Below are 18,190 nucleotides of genomic sequence, written 5' to 3'. Positions count from 1 at the left end.
GAATATTCATTATTCTTGTAATAAATAACTTTGGAGGAAACTTGTGGTTTAAATTTCTTCTCCCATGCGTTTTGACACTACTTTGAATCCGGACTTGCGTTACGGATAAATCCGGAACCCTTTCTGATAAGAATTAAGATCAAATTACGATATCATTATAAGAGTGACTTCGTACATCAAAACAACACAACGTAGGTAAGTGAAATGATCATGTAGCGTATCAATTAACTAGACGAGCCAAACCATTTCGAAAAAAGAAAACAAAAGTAAAATTCAAGATTAATTAAATAAATCAATTAAAATAAGTTGTAAATCATTTAAACATCGATCAACCATCATCAATCACAGTCTCACTACAGTACTTATGAAATCTTTGGCCACAAAAGAAGATGTAAAAAAAACTATTCATCTTCACTGATAATTGTCAAGGGCAGAACAAATAAAAATAAATAATAGTTATTTATTTGACGGGTTCGAGTGTATATCAAACGTTTTATTTCACGAGTGGATTATGAAACCACGAATGATAACGAGGTAAAATAAATGAACCGATGAGGTAAATACAACATTTTATTCATCGAATTAGACTCAACAAGAATTCTTTAAATTTGTTAAAAATAACCTAACGTTTCATATTGAGAAATGCCAAACAGTTGTCAAAACTGTCTTACACAGAAGAAAAACCGAAAATTTTGACAGTGTCGAAGAATAAAAAAAATGTTTTAATAAAAAAATTAAATTTGACGCAAATTTTACTTCAACATACTACCAAGATACGGCGCCACTAGAGAAATTCTGACGACCAGTGAATCACATGTAACTTGATTTTCGGTAACTCTTATATTCTATGATTAAATAAAAGCTTTAAAAAAATGGTTGTTGATGTCGCTTTAGTTACAGTTAATAAAATGCGCCCATAATTTATTCCCCTGACGAACATTGTAAAAAAGTTTACAAAAAAATCGGATTTTCTTTAATTTTTGATCCGATTTTAGCCAATATTAGAAAATCGCTGGTGAAAATGTGGATTTTTCAGAAATATTTACATTTCACTTTACTTCTGAAAATTATAAATCGATTTATATAAAACATACTGTGCAGGGCTAATATAAAGAGGTTAATGTTACAAGAAGAAGTCGTTCTGTTAGTACTCATTTACTATCGAGTCTAAAATAAATGCCAAAAGCCACTCAAAATTCCTGCCATTCATCACACTTTCTACAACAAACCAAAAGTCCAGACGAAGAAACAGAAAACAAAGAGAAAGAAAATTTCTTAATAATGCATTTCTCATGTCATAAAAACGGTTGTTAATTTTTGAGAAGTTAAAATTTTTATTTAATGCAATAACGTTACATGCCACTTTGTTTTCAAATTCAGTACTAATTTTTTTATATTATGTTATGACGTTATGAGTATGCTTACTGTATGTTAATTTTATATAGGAGATAATCTTCTTACTCAAACCAACTATACTCTCACAATTCCATACAGAATTTTCTAATATTTTACATATTTACGTTCAATTTAAACCGCTATTTTAATAATAGTTTTTGTGGCAAGTTCTTACACAAAGCCTTTCAATTAAATTTATAATCACTTTTAAAAAAACAATCTCGAATGGACTGAGTAGAAATTAAGCTCAGAATAATCAATTAGCACTTTATCATCATTAAGAACAAAATAATAATATATCTTTTCTTTAATTAACACGAATACAAAATGTTCCAGCGAAGTGAAAAAATCCATTGGTGACCTTTATACAGGGTTACTCATATTTGTGAGACAAAAAATGAACCTCAAAAAGGACCTATAAAATGATGCTAATTGAGATTATAAGTCGTGTCCTATCGAAACTGATAAGAATTTTACAGCCCTGGGAAGTAGGGGTATGGAAAGACGTTTTTGCACCATAACTTTGGAATCATTTGACCAAATATTACAAAACTTGGTAGACTTACTAAAGAGAACATGCCTTTTATCTGGTAATTATGAAAACCGGATACATCCACCCAGTTTCCGGTTGCAGCATTTCCGGGTCACATTTTTTGTGTTTTTCTAATTTTTTGCCCTCTTAACACTACTTTTTTTATTGCCTAAATCAATAGAGTAATCAATTGCGAATAAAAAAGGTATAACCTTTTACACCGCAAAAATGCACCATTTAATAGTTATTTTAATTTAAACAGAGGCATGCACTTGACCAAAATCAAAAAAGTATAAATTTTGAGCAGACGATATCCGTAGCAACGAAAGTGCATCTGCACTCAAAGCGCTGTCAAGTCCTGTCAGACACTTGTCAACTTTAACTTTGGACAATTTGGGGCTCTAAATTGAAAATATTTAATAAAAGGGTTTAGTTCAGTCTCTTAATCTAACCTACAAAAAATTTAAACCAATCTGGTAGCATTTTTCATTGATTAATTCACCGAAAATTCACAAAAAAAGTCTTAGTCGGTACCTGATTATTTGTTCTATTCGGTACGTTTATTACACCAAATTCCGAATAAAGACATTAAGATTCTTAAAAGAGCACCCCTACTACGCTGACACACCTTGTATGTTTTAAGAATGGTTCTAGAACCTCCACCAAGTGACAACAATGTTAATATCTACGTATTATGTTCAAACTTGTGCAAATATTTACTAAGAGGTAAATTTATTCAAATTAAGGATTATAACAACATTTGTTTCATGCATATAATGTGATGAAACCAAAACTTTGATTCCTCCTAAAACACAGCAAACCAGATTATTTTTATAACATAAAAAAGTATTCGGTACTTTTGTAGATTCTGGAAATAATTTACCTTATTAACGACCATAAAACGACATTAAAACTTGATTTCGCCTCGGGCAACACTCTTAAACAACCCTCCCTTCTCGTATCGTACAATTATTATCTCTAAACCAAGAACTTTTTATTGGTTTATCCAGATGTCTTCATAATAAAATTCTGTAGTGAACTTGGAGCCCAAATCTGATTTTTTTTTAATAAAATATTCACATAAACTACCTTCATACACACTTTTACAAAAAAATATTATTTCCAGCTATCATCATAATATAATTGAAACCAGTCAAGAAGAAAACTTCAATAAAGACAGACACCCCTAAAATTGGTTATTTTCTCCACGATAAAAATTAATTTGGAAACTTTGCGGTTATTGACAGTTATACTCTTCTGCGATTACAACATAAAAGACTAAAAATAAATACCTTCACAAATTGTTTTATACATTCATTTCCATGCTCCCGAAGAAACGTTTGAAGAGTTTCCATTCCTTGTGCAGACAATAATCTATATCCATTTCGACCATTGTTGTTGTTGTTATTATTGTTATTGGCGTGATTGTTGTTATTAATGTTGCTCAACGAAAAGAACATGTTTACACGATTCTGTTCACACTAGGAAACACACATTACGATCCGAAGCAAATATTCCGTTGCAATTTAAGTTGTTGGATGATTACTTCAAACGTAAAGACGGAAATAAAAATCGATTTACAAGAAATAAACAATCGTAATTAACATTGAGCTAATACATTATTTAATTGTGAAATATTTACAGCTGTACTAAGGTACAGTTGAAAAATCATCCCAAGTACATTCTTAAAAAACCAATCGTAGTGTAAAAATTAACATATAAATTAAACAACCAAAAATTCAACAGTCTCTCTGATTTTTCAAATTCAAAAATCCAACCAACTTTTGCAACGAATTATTAGCAAGCCACAGAGAAAACCGCAACACCTAATAAATATATCTCCTTTTAACTCAGACTTGTTCTTGTCGGTTGTTGTGGAATTAATTAGATTTACGATACAACTTTAATTAAATTACCAAACTGCTAACATTATACACAATAAACCACCAAATCAAACCACAATCATGGCTATCGAAACAAATTAGTTAACGGCAATATCGTATAGAACCGTTACGTTGTGTGAGCGTCGGCTTACTGAAGAGCGTCGAGACGCTATCCTCAAACACGCCGGCAACAGCTCCAATCATGACACGGCTGCAACCGACGCTACACGCTTCCAGACGAAACAAATATTCATTCCACTGCTGCACATACACACAAAAGTCTAAAAATAATTGGAGTTACTGCTTCCATAACGAAGAAAAACGACGAAATGTTGTTAGAAATTAAGTCAAAATTATATCTACAATTTTATTTTATTCCTCGTAAAATTTATTAATGATAACCACCCGCTGTGCAAATAAACCTTACTCAATAATAAAAAGGCTAATGCAAACTACATAATTATTCCATATTATAAATGACTAGTAATGGCACCCCATGCGACAGCTTCATTCCCAAGCTCACATTTTGTAAATTTAAGTAGTGATTATATTATTTAGGACCGTGGTGTATTACAACAAAGTGCACTGAATTATTAAATTTCGTCGTAAAAACTGACCGTTTTCCTAAACCTTCAAATTCGTCTATTGTTTGACCAATACACTTTACAAGAACTTCTTTCACTGTTTAAATGCAAAAAAATGTGCGACTATTAGACACAATTTGAAAACATCAAAAAATTTTAACTTAAAAACATCTGTGGTTAAAAATATAATACGTTGTTGAGAGGTAACCACGATGTAAAATGAAGAGATTTTTACTAGGTCTACAGAGTGAACCAACCATTTTCTAGTTATATAGGTACTATTTGATTACACAAAAATAAAACTACTAAATATTTTACTCAAAAAAACGATTACATTTCAGTCTTAAACGGTTTTAAGTAAATTTTCATTTTCATGATTGGTGTACAGTCACGATAAAAAAGAATGGTACTTCTAAAACCGTAGCCATAATCTTTACGATAAGTAACGCATAATGTGTAACGATGTCTAGATTATAAAATAGCTGGTAGAAAAATTTTGAATTATAAAATAGCATCTCCATTAAGTCAGAAAAAAAGTCCCAATTACTGATCTACTACACCAGGATGGTATAAGATCAGCCATAAACATTGCACAAATAAAAATTTCAACAATGACTACCATGAAAACTTCAATTCCTGAGTCTTCCAAAAATATTTTAACAAACAAAAAAAACACGCAAAAACCAACCACGATATTATTACAGTTAAGTAATAATCAAGTAGAATAGTAAAACCATATAATATAAATTTAGCTTATTATAACAATAATGTCTATAAATTATAAGACAAGACGGAATACGAATTGAGTAATATACGAATTGAGTAATATAGTATATTCAATACCGTGTCGTAAATGTCATTGAAAAGTCATTAATATACATTTTAAAAAAGGGCTATTTTTAATCACCATTTAAAATTTAAAGACAGTTATTCTAGACAATGTATGTATTAAACATAGAATAAGTCAGATAACTTTTATAAAAAAAAATGTCCAAACGGTGTTAATTTCAACACTGATAGAAACAATTTAAGTAAAAAAAACACCTATGAAAAAATATCTAAATTCAAATTAATATCAATACGACACTTTGACATATTCTCAGTACAGAGAACTGACTGTTTATAATTTTTTTCCAATATCCCACTACCAATAAATTATTAAAAACAAAAAATAAACTACTACAACAATAAACTAACCTGTTAATTGAAACTTATGACCTTAAAGATTTGAGTCAAGCTCTTGCTGTCAGGCCCAGTTGTTTGAAGTGTTATTCTTTATGATCGTGACTGTACTTGATACCTGAATCTGACACAGCCCATTTGATTATTCAGATGCTGATCCCATTTTTAAAGCTGATGAAGAGTCTAAATAACGCTATTCTTTTTATATTTTTATACCATTTACGTTGTTAATAAGTGTTATTGCTTCAATTAGGCCACGTGATCAGTTAATCGTGCATTTAATTGCGATTTAAATTAATAACGCTTCTATAAACCTGATCTTACAGTCGGTTTACAGCACATTTTAATCGCAATTAAAATTTAATTCAAGATTAACTTGACGTTTGCCAATACATTTTAAATGGCAACTTAATTCGAATTAGTTTAATCTTAAATTAAATTTTAATTTCGCATTCTGTAAACCGGTTCTATGTGTTTTATTAGAAATTTTTGGTCTAACATCATATCTTCTAAAGAAAATTTGTTATAAAAACATTGTTTCAGCCAATTTTAACAAAACACTTGCCTGGTCCGGAAAAAAAGATGCACAAATCAGGTCTGGTCGTTAACTTGTTTAAATAAAATAACTCGCATTCAAAACTAATAAATCAATTGCATTTACCACTAAAAAGTAGAGATCCCACTTTACTTAAAGAGAAGGTTTGGTGGTAAAACTAAATTTTTAAAGATTGCAAATACATCAATGACTCAGACTAATATCTCGTCTGTTGAAACAAATATATTTCACGTAAAACCATTCAGTCTCAGTAAATACTTCTAAAGATCTTCATTCCCAATGCTAACGACTCCGACCTAGTTAAAAGAATAAATTAATAAATAGGAAAATGTAAACTGCAGCCACAACTACAATTACAAGATGTATTACAAAAAATAAGCATCATTAATTCTTCATCAGCACAGCAGAACATTTAAAAACACTGGCAAAAGTTTATCATAAAAACTTCAGCTTACTAAAGAATTAAATTTAATTAAGAGTAAAAATACCAAAAACAGACAGATAACGTACGACAAAAATAGAATTAAACTTTTGTAAGATGAAAATTGTTATTTAGTTTTCCCACTTTCTTGCTGCACTGTTTTTATTTGAAAAAAATTCAAACAACAAATTTTCACATACATTTGCTTATTAATTTCCTCTGAAAGAAATGGATGCAAAATAAAATAAATTTAGAGCGCTCACTTCTTCCAGTCATGCAAACGTCCCTTTTATTTCGATTACTCGTCCGTTTAAAAAGAAGTAAAAGGGGTGGAATTTATACGACAGTAAATGAGTGTTTAGCGTCGCAAAATCTGACACGTAATATAGCCTTCTTTAGAATAATAAGACTCGTGCTAAACTTCAATTAGATTCTAAAACGTCGTAAAATTAACAAAAGAACTTATGCATATGCATTAGCCCCCAGATTGTGGTCTCTTGAGTGCTCGACGATTTATTTTAGGAATCTACTCCAATTTAGCTTCATACGTAATGCAAATACATACCATGTTCCAACTGATTAATCACTCTGAACGTACGGTACATCATTCATATTGAAACCACGTCCGATCATACCTAAGCTCATTACTGGACGTGTCATGTTACTGTTCCTTCCTTATCATCAATTCACATCAAAATGCTAGATGTGAAGAGACTAAACTTTCAATCCTAATAAACTACCGGCTTCCACTTGCACAAACTGTCACCGAAAATCGCCCATGCAACCACCAAACACCAATATTGTGATGTGTTCTTCATTAATAAAACTTTTCATTTTCGAATCTTTTTTTTTAAGTTCAAAATGAAACTCATTCTGTGCTTAATTTTCTTTAATGGTAAAAACTATTCATTGGTTCTAATGTATCTTCTTAAATACCCACCACCTGTTTTCTTTAGTCGACGGCTTATTGACGCGTAATCCCTCAATCAATCTTCCACGGTAATAAATTATGGTATAACAAAATCGCGTTTCTCCTTTATCTCAATTCAATGGCAAGGGTGTGAAACTTGGCGCAAATTTCATTTCAGTTTCTACTCAGAAAGCTTGTTAAAAGAATACAATAAACACAAATCTCACAAATAGTTGTGTCGTACTACACCTCGCAATTAAGTGCTGCGACCTAGCAATTAAATCCTTAATTAAATCCTTAAGATTTAATTGCTTAAATCCGACTTGCAAGCTATAAACTTATTCCTATTCATAAAAAGATATAACGAAAATTAAAGCTGTTGAACGTAAAAATTTAAACACATAATTTTTACTTTAGTGCCATTTGATGTAACTTCGCATTTTACTGGTATTTCAATTGATTTGTGTATTGACATTGATTTAACACATCGCTTGCCGATATTTTAAGAAGAAAATAACACAAAATGCAATCAACACAGTCAAAAATAACGCAACAAATTACAAAATAATGCAAGTTACCAGTGAACTGACTGTCGTTCATTCAGAGAACATTTTAGTATCTGAAAGACAAGTTTAGAAGCTCCCACGTAATAGTTGTGTACTTTTAAGAAACTTAGATGTCTATATTCGAAATTTAATAGAATAAACCTATCGAATAAAACAAACAGTCACACCAGGTCAGGTCAAATCAGGTCAGGTCAGGTCAGGTCAGGTCAGGTCAGGTCAGGTCAGGTCCCGTGTGAAGTTTTTGGCTGGTCTTCCATTGGGCGCCTCCCCAGGTGGCGGATAGGGGAAAGCCTCCTAGATATGGGTGGTACCGGGGAAATCAAATACCCGGGGCGGACCAAAACCAATCAAGATCACACCGTAACTCCAGACGTGGCCTGGAAGCGGGGGCCGCGCGGTTTCGGGGCTGCGAGGACTAGAGGGCCTCTATAAAAACTTCCCTCTACTCAAAAAGATGACAAAACATGATGGACGAAAAAGGAAGAAAGAAGTTTACGGTGCAGGAGGCGGACCCTCCAGTACCGTTCAGATACCTCCGGTGGGAGACCAGGCCGGACTATCTCAAGTTACTGGAATGACATCTCTGGATACTGAGCCTATCCAGAGAAAAGACAAGATACTCAGGACACCACCAAGACCGAGAGCCTGTTCGGTGGGGGAAATCCCTGGGTATTTGGAGAAGATGATGGCACGTGAAGACGACATGCCTGGCAGTAAAAGACGGAGAGGAGCCGACGGTAAAGAGGAACCTATAAGCGAGGTTAACGTATCCCTAAGCAAATTGCTACGGACAATTGGAGAACTGGAGACATTCTGTAAGACAAATCAGAATGTACACAGAGAAATTAAAAAAATTGTGGTTGAACTAAAATATGGTGGCAAAGTAGTCGCCACTGAAGATAGCAATATGAGGACAATTTTACAAGAAACGAAAAAAACTTACGAAAAAAAAGAACAGATTCTTATCCATAGGGAAGAGAAAATGAAAGCAGAGATTAAAAAATTGAGAGATACACAGGGCGGAGCGGGTACTTGTCCTAAGTGCCGCTCCGCCGAAACAAAAGCTGCAATAGAAGTAGATTTCAAACGGTTAAACATTCAAACGTATAAAGACTTCCAATCATTCGCAGAAAAGAAATGGACACCCAACAGTTTTAAAAAGACGACTATAGACGCGTCAGACCCACTAAAAGGAGATGCAGAGCACCTAGTCATTTTTTGTGATTTAGACGCCAAAAGGCGCACTAAATTGTCACGAAGAGTGATTAATAGATTTCCCGAAATCTTAGAAGGAGAGGAATATGCTCGCGAGGGGGGAAAATATGCCCAAATAGAGCAAGAGACAATATATAAATCTAAAGACGGCACTAATAACAAAAAAAGGAAGACCATAACGGTGGCATACTTTGATCCCACCCGGCAGGACAGAAGAAATAAAGAAGATATATTTAATATCTTGAAGGAGCTAAAAGACTGCATTAAAAACGACGACGTACAAGAGACCGTGGTAGCGATGGCACTACCACAAGGTATAGAAACGGAACAAACGAGAAAAATACTGGAGTGTATTTTCTACAACACCAATTGCAGAATAATAGTAAAAGACTCTGATAAGAAAAATACGAAGGATAGAAACCGGAAATCTGGGCAAGCAATCATAATTGATGGCTCCAGTGACACTTTCGCAGATACACTCAAAAAAATAAAAGAGGTAGTAAAAGATGAAGACCAACTAGAGAGAATCCAAAAGGTGCAGAGGACGGCCAAGGGAGATTTAATGATTAAAATAGCAGGAGAAGCAAAGCCGATAAAAGACCAAATTGAGGAAGTCCTACAAGGCCAAAAAATAAGAACGGTAGGAGAAGCAAAACAGAAAACGCTACATATCAGAGACATTGACGAGACTTGCAAAGAAGAGGAAATTAGAAAGATTTTGAACGCCAGATGTCAAATTCAAGCGCCAAACAACTTTAAAATCAGATCCTTAAGACCAACCTAGAGGGGTACGCAGATGTTAACCATCACCGCCCAAGAAGAAGACGCAGAAAAATTACTAGCATTAGGGAAGATAAGAATTGGACTTACCCAGTGTAAAATTGAAGAAAGAGTAGAAGTGGAGAGATGTTTTAAATGTTGGGGATATGGCCATAAGGCAAACAACTGCAGCGGCGAAGATAGAACTGACCATTGTCGCAGATGCTCTGGCAAAGGCCATAAAATGGAAAAATGTGAGAATGAAGCATACTGTCCTTTATGCAACGAAAAAGGGCACACGCCTGGCAGCGGTCAATGCAAGAGCTTCAGGAAGGCTATAAAGGAGGAGCGAAAGTCGTTAAAAAAACGAAATTCAACCTCCTACAACTAAACGCCAACAGGAGTGACAAGGCACACGATATGGCCTCCATTGTAGCAACATTAGGGAACGAATGTTAGAGTGCTTACCAACATATAACTACAAAATGTGCCGTATAATATATATGAATGTAAATAGGAGTAGGGGTTGTCACGACTTAAAAATGGCCGAGGAGCAAAACTGCGACATATTACTGGTCACGGAACCTAACAAAAAGGTAGTGCAATCGGGTGGATGGTATTGTGATCTCCGAATCGACGCTGCTGTCAAAGTTTTATCGAGGGCGGTCAGCGTAATCGACTGCCGGTCAGGAAACGGCTTTGTTTGGACCGAAACGGATAAGTATAAGATCTACAGTTGTTACATATCCCCCAATTGTGCTTACGAGGAATATCATGAGACTCTCGAAAGACTACGGGATCACTTAATAGTCAACCGTAACCGCTCTCTTGTAACCGGTGACTTCAATGCCAAATCGTATTTATGGGGAAACGTGAGCGAAGATAAAAGAGGCAAAGAGTTAGCGGATCTAATCGGTGAACTAGAGATGTGTGTGCTAAATCAGGGCAATCAGCCGACCTTCGTCAGAGGACAAAGCTCATCAATAATTGATATAACTTTTGCTTCCCCAAAGGTAGCTCAATGTGTGAAGGGTTGGCATGTCCACGAGGATGCCCCCCTAGGTGATCACCTGCCGATTGTTTTCGCTCTACAGCCCCAGAGAAACCGCGCAAACGAAGGAGAACCTCCAAGCAGATGGCGATGGTCCGAAACATGCCGGGAGAGATTATTTGCCTCCCTAAGAAACAAATTAAAATCACATATGGCGATATCCCCAGAGAAATTAACCTCTTTGGTGATAGAAGCCTGCAAGGAGAGTCTCACGAGATACGAAAGCGGGGGAGGTAGCAGACGCAAGGTTTACTGGTGGAACGACCAAATAAGAAGCAGTAGGACAAAATGCGTGAAGGCCAGAAGAACTCTTATGCGCGCTAACAGAAGGACACGGAAAGAAGCAATAGAGTTGATGACTCTAGAAGCCGAATACGCTATCGCTAAAAAAGAGCTTCGGAAGCAAATTAAAATTGCCAAGGACAATGCCTGGAAAAAGCTTATAGACGAGTTGGAAGAGGATCCATGGGGAAAAGCATACCAAGTTGTGATGAAAAAGCTAAAAAAAGAAACGCCCCCAACCCTGAACGAAAAGTTGCGAAACGTTAAGACACTATTCCCCCAAAAAACTCCAATCTTATGGGAGCCACCGATGGTTCAGACATGGGATCCGTTTACTAGGGAAGAGTTGGCAACAGCGGCGGCTAAAATTAGGGTTAAAAAAGCCTCCGGCCCGGATGGGATGCCCCCAGAGGTCGTGCGCCGTGCCTGCAAGGCAGTACCTGAGGTGGTCCTCGGGACAATGAATCGGATCCTGAAATCGGGAGTTTTCCCTCCGAATTGGAAAACGGCAAGGCTAGTGTTGATCCCTAAGAAAGGTATGGACGAAGAGGGGAACAGGAAAATGAGGCCAATCTGCTTGTTGGATGTATTCGGCAAGTTGTTAGAACACCTAATAAGAGCGAGACTGAACGAGGTCATTGACGACAATGGGGGCCTCTCCGACCAACAGTTTGGCTTCAGGGAGGGACGATGCACCCTAGACGCGGTTACGGAAGTGATGAAGTTGGCCAAGTTTGCAAATAACGGAACGTGGGGACGCAAAGATTATTGCGCACTGGTGACCCTGGATATTGAAAATGCTTTTAACTCGGCATCGTGGCTGCACATAATAGAACAACTTAGAAGACGAGGGATAAAAAAGGAGCTTCTCAGACTCATTATGAGTTATCTGGAGGTTAGGAGGATCGAAGTAACTCCAAACCACATTGTGGACATTACCTGCGGAGTCCCCCAAGGCTCAGTTCTTGGGCCGTCCCTATGGAATATATTATATGATGGGGTATTAAAGCAGGATATGCCCCTGGGAGTTAAACTAGTAGCCTTCGCAGATGACCTGGCGGTGGCTGCTATAGGACGCAACGAGGAAGATCTTATGAGGAACACAAATCAGGCCCTCGCACGGGTAGCAAGCTGGTTGGAAGAAAACGAACTGAAGCTGGCCGCGGAAAAAACGGAGGCTGTGCTGCTCGTTGGAAGACGACGACCCAGGGCGGTTCAGTTCCAAATAATAGGTGCCAAGATCGAGCCAAAGAAAGTGATAAAATACCTCGGTATTTATATAGACCAAGCGTGTACTTTTTCTGACCATCTCGCCAAGACCGCAGCAAAAGCAGAGGGGACAATATCGGCATTGAGTCGCATTATGCCAAACATTGGAGGACCTGGGAGTAACAGGCGAAAACTTCTCGCAGGGGTGGCAACTTCAATGCTCCTTTATGGCTGCGAGGTATGGCACACGGCGCTAGCAACGAAAAAGAATGTAGTCGTACTAGAAAGCACTCACAGGAGGATCCTGGCACGCGTCGCCTGCGCTTACCGCACGGTTTCGGCAGAAGCGGCACAAGTCATTACTGGAGTGCCGCCAGCCCGGCTGCTGGTCGAAGAAAGGGTTAAACAAAGATGTACAGGCATGCCAAAATCAATGGTCCGCTCACACACGCTAAATCTATGGCAGAAAAACTGGCAGCAGACCACCAAAGCTAGGTGGACCAGAAGATTAATCCCTGACATCGAGAAATGGGTAAAGAGAAAACATGGGGAAACTGACTATTATCTGACGCAGGCGCTAACGGGGCATGGGTGCTTCGGTACCTACCTGTGCCGCATTGGCAAAATACTAAATGCAAGTTGCTGGTATTGTGGCGAGGAGCACACTCCGTCACATACATTATTTTCGTGCTCGTACTTCGATCCACTGAGAATGGACGTGATGAAGAAAATTCTAGTGTGGCCAGAAGAAAGTAATCTTATTGAGGAGATGTTAGAGTCTCCAGAGAAATGGGATGTTTTACACACTTTTGTGAAGAAAATCATGACGCAAAATGAAAAAAAGGAAAGAGAGTTAGAGACCGGAGGAGTGAAATAAAGGAAAAGTCAGCCGCCATAGCGGATTAATATCCATCGGGTGATCACCGCTTTGGAATCACGGCAGAGGAAAGGGAGTTTAGTGGGTTAGAGGCCCACACTCCTCGGGTCGCTTAGAACACCAAAGACCCAGGGGTTGGCTGTGAAGCTTCTCCTGAACCTCTTAAAAAAAAAAAAGGTCAGGTCAGGTCAGGTCAACGACATTATTTTTTTTTTATTATATTTTTAGAAATTTTCAATGAATCAAGCAATCGTAAATGCTACCAAATTATTTTAAACTAATTGTTTCAATCCAAAACCCTAAATTGCCCAAACATAGTAAATTTTGTATACACACTGTATAGGTGCAATTTATTTCAGAAATACAGTTAACTTTAAAAGGTACGCCAATGAAATGCGACTGCGAAATGAAATGAACTGAAAAAAGAACTTCATGTGAAAAGAAAATGATAACTTGAAACTCAAATTGACGTCAATCAAAAATAACCCGCGAAAAAATGATTCAGAAAAAATATTACCAAACGTGAGTACTACAGGCATTATAAAAAGAGAACTCACCAACACCCGAACATAATAAAAGAAGAAGATATTAGCAAACATCTTGAAAACAAGCAAAAAAAAATTTAATAATAAGTTGATGACAAGACAAGATAAAAAGAGAAACATTTAAGGCAAAACAATTTTTATGCCTATTATGTATCCAAAAATAGAGTTACTCTTGATCATCTACACAAGAATATAAAATTAAACAAAGCGAATATCACAATAAACAAGATGAAGTTACTAAACAAAGGTGGAATCTTGGTTGAATGTGGAAACATAAAGAAACTGCAAATATGCGAGAAAAAATCCAATAGGTGCTTGGGAAAAATTATAATGTTAAAAAAAATGTCAGTAATCCAAGAATCAAAATAGTAGAGCTGAGTGAAGATTTAAATGAGAATCAACTAAGCAAGACTATCTAATCTTAATCAAAATTCTCATTTGCAATGTGAAAACAAAGTGTTTAAACTAAGCAAAAAAATGTAAAGAAATACATAGCAATCATTGAAACAAATCCCGCATTTTTTAAGGAGCTTATGAAAATAAAGAAAATCATCGCAAGACCGATTAGTTGCAACGTCTACGAACACTTCAACATTCCGAGGTGTTACGGATGTGAAGGTTTTAAGCTTTTGCCAAAAACTGTAAAAACACTGAAATATGTCTAAACTTTGCTGAAGAAAGCCATCTTTAAAAGAACTGCACTAATGCTCCTCAGTATGCAAACTGCATGAAAGCGAAAGAACTACATAACCTGGATCTGATCACAAATCATTCTTGTTTTGGTTAAAGCTGTACAATCTACAAGCAGCAAGAAAGCAAAAGCAAAAGGAAAACAGACTATGTTGTCTCATAGCAATTAAATACCACCCAATTGTCTAGTTTTTCTAGAATTTCTTCACTCTACAGTCCCCAGGAAAAAACAAAAGTGCATTCCTTCATACTTATACCAGCATATACAGGGTGACCCAGAAATGCGTAATCGGTCTATAACTTTTTTGTTACTTAAAATATTGCCAAGCCGTTTTTATAATTTTTCAAAAATTAGTTTTTTTATAACGAAAAGTTGAATAATTTCAAAACGAAAACAGATAGACCTATAATAATTTATAAAAAATTACAATATTTTTTTTGCATAGAATCAAATTATGCAAAAATATATAGGCTGTTCCATTTGAAAAAATATAACTTTAGTTCACCACCCGGTATACAACACCCTGTGTATAATAGAAATATTTTTAGTTCGTGTGACTTTAAGTCGATCTACCGTATAATGAAAACAGCATGGCAATATTTTAAATATCAAAAAAGTTATAGATTTTAGAAGTTTCATTGAACTTGGATTCGGAAGGTTCACATCTCCGCCAAGCTTACTTATTTAAAAACCAATCGACAAAATAAGCTAGAAAATTATTCTTCGCAAAAGAAAAAAGTCAAAAAGATATAAAAATTCTGCTCGTATATTTAATAGAACTGACAACTGTTTGTTCGTTAACCAAAATTTTTGGCGTTTTTTTTTCCGAAGCACTTTTTTCAAATCATTTTTTCTTAATTTTAATACACATTTAAGATTCGATCACAGCATGTGATACATCGTTGTAATCTGAAACAAAAAGACTTTTAAAAAATACAAGTATTAAATGTGAGGTCCATAAGAAAAACCAAAGTTGAGTGCTGTAACAATGACATCAAGCAAGCCTTGGAAAAGGCGATGACAGATTTAGATATTTTGTAAAAAAAAGTGCCTGAAGAATGTCCAACTTAAAAACGACTAGTTTTTTTGGTTTTCGCTTAAAAAAATAAAAACGAAATTTACAAATTTTTAACTTTCCTCAACAATTTAAAAATTCAAAATGACACATCAAATTATCTTTCAGATAATGGTTTAGCATAAAAATACGCAACTTTGCCCTAACTTAGCCAACCTCGTATCTCTTATAATAACTGAGATCTCCTTGGTGAAACTCGAAAAACAGACACCCTGTATAGAAAAGAAGATACTAATGGTAATAACAATTTTAGACCTATAACTCTGTTGCCAATAACTTAAAAAATATTTGAAAAAATTTTACTTCATCAAATGATTAGCATTTAGAAAAGTATCATCTCTTATCAGTTATCAGTAAACCAATATGTAATTGAAAAAGCTTATTCCACAACTACAGCTATTCTTGAGTTAATAAATAATGTCGTCCTTTGATACGAAATCTCACGATATTATTACAAAAATTACCCCTCTACGGTTTTTCAACACATGCTAGTAATCGGACTAATTAGTGTTTCACTAATTGCAAAAAATTGATTCACTATAACTCTTCTTACGCCTCACAATTGTGAGTAAACATCGTAAAAGTTAAAGATTTGTTAAAATTCGTCCCGGCAGAGGTAAAGATCGGGTACAGTTAAAAAACACTCACTTAATTTTCGATAATTCTTTAGTGACAGCACCACTAAACAAGACCTGAAATGAAAAATCAAAGAGCAAATCAATTTTAAGCAGAAGCGGAAATAAAGAAAATTAGTAAAGTCACACAAATAAAAATTTTCAGTATTTTAAGTATAATATTTTCCCTTATCACGCAGAAACATCTAACAAGACACTTTAATGTGACTAAAAATACTATATTTTTCTTGTCAATGATCTGTAGGTAATCTAATTTTTATGTTTTTTATTTTTTTTTATTTATAAAATTGCTCAGATGCATTATTTTATTTTTGAACAAAAAAAAATAAAGTCAAAAAACTAATTCAAATTTGCCACCTCTATCCACAGCGCCATCTGAATACAGTTTTACTTCCAACGAAAAACCCGAATAGTTCCGAAATTTGGCTATAAATATTTTACACTGAGTCGGTCATCTGAGCGTAATCTGTGACATGACTTTGTAGTTATTTTTTGTATTAATTATTATTATTAGACACGTTTTAAATATAAAAAATGCAAGCGTAAAATGTGTAAAAAATTTATTCCCATTTGTTGCTTATAAATTATAATAAATCTGTGAAATTTTTGAAATTCCTAATTGAATATTCCAAGAGAATAGAATGTCGCTCTTTGGTTTATAACAAGCCAAGGGGAGTAGAGGAGACCGATGCCGAGTAGTATACCGCAAAGCCCCAGAGTGTCGTGTTCGAAGCGAGTAGTCGGTCAGCCCGATTGGTATGGGGAATTCACGGGTCATAGTTCACGAGGCTATACCCCGCCACTGTAGTGCTGGAGGGTCGTCGCCTTCGCTTAATCAAAATACAATATAATTGCGTATATTTCATTCCGGTAGGCGGCATCGACTGTTTCCCCTTTTTGCTCCTTGCTTGATACCCAAGCAAGTTGGATGCAAAATTGGTGGAGGCGCCGGGTTAACACATAAAAATACATTCACATTCACGCTTTTTTCTCCGTCACGCTTGGTATTTCGATGAAATCTCACACAAGATTTTTTAACTATGAATACGTGTTTTGGTGCTAGAAATAGCTTTATAAAAATTTGACTTAAATTGTCCAAAGTTGAAAAGTAGGAATCTTTTTCAGTTTCTTAATTGTGCATAACACAATAAACATACACAGCACTCATGTTCCGTATAAAAAAACACGGCCACCACAATAAGGGTAAAAAAGTCACATAAAATGGCAAAATTGGTCCAATCTAGAAAAAATAAAATAGGTTAGAAATATAAGGACACTTCAAATCACTATAAGTAAGTAAGTAACCCTGAAAAAGTCCTCTTGAGTCAAGTTTTTTTAACGGTGGTTAAATCGTAAACCATAAAATAAATTGGGAACCAAAAGACGTATTTAATGTTTTTATAAAATTTAATGCAACTTTAAAAACCTGTTTTAATTTTGATCGTAAAAATTTTGATTTTGATTGATTTTATCGTAAAAAACCGCATTTTCATTTTACTTTCATTGAAAAAATATTTTTTTTCAAACTAACAGTCTGAAAATAATTACATTTCTAACTCTACGATTAAAAATTAAGATTAAAAAAATGCACTTTTGATCTAATTTTAGTTATTTACTAGACGAGCGAATAAAGTTTCTATTATAAATACACTTTCAAAAGTGGAATTAGGAGATTAAGAAATGCAAAAATTACACCATTTTCAAAAACATTTTGCGATTTTTTATTATTATTAAGTCGATTTGTATTACACATTTTTATAGCGACCATTGTTACAAGAATAGTGGTTAGGGGTTTAAATCAGAATTGAAATTAATTAATTTT

General features: G+C 35.0%; 1 protein-coding gene across 18 annotated transcripts in view; it reads right to left on the bottom strand.

Annotated features, from left to right (window-relative positions):
- The window catches only part of Liprin-alpha, a 174,024-nt gene that overhangs the window by 130,205 nt on the left and 25,629 nt on the right, over nt 1-18,190 (bottom strand). The window contains exons 1-2 of one of the 18 annotated variants that reach the window (XM_015981804.2): nt 3,844-3,934; nt 3,220-3,408 (exon numbers count right to left, since the gene is read on the bottom strand). The exons of the other annotated variants lie outside the window; for them this stretch is intronic. Coding sequence (XP_015837290.1) covers nt 3,220-3,387 — 168 coding nt within the window. The 5' untranslated portion in view covers nt 3,388-3,408; nt 3,844-3,934. Of the gene's footprint in view, nt 1-3,219; nt 3,409-3,843; nt 3,935-18,190 lie in introns of those variants that run through there. 18 annotated transcript variants of the gene reach the window in all.

This window comes from Tribolium castaneum, chromosome 4 (assembly GCF_031307605.1).
Source record: "Tribolium castaneum strain GA2 chromosome 4, icTriCast1.1, whole genome shotgun sequence".
In the NCBI taxonomy this organism is placed as follows: Eukaryota; Metazoa; Arthropoda; class Insecta; order Coleoptera; family Tenebrionidae; genus Tribolium; species Tribolium castaneum.
The sequence above is the reverse complement of the archived record's forward strand: the minus strand, read 5'-3'. Positions and strand labels throughout refer to the sequence as shown.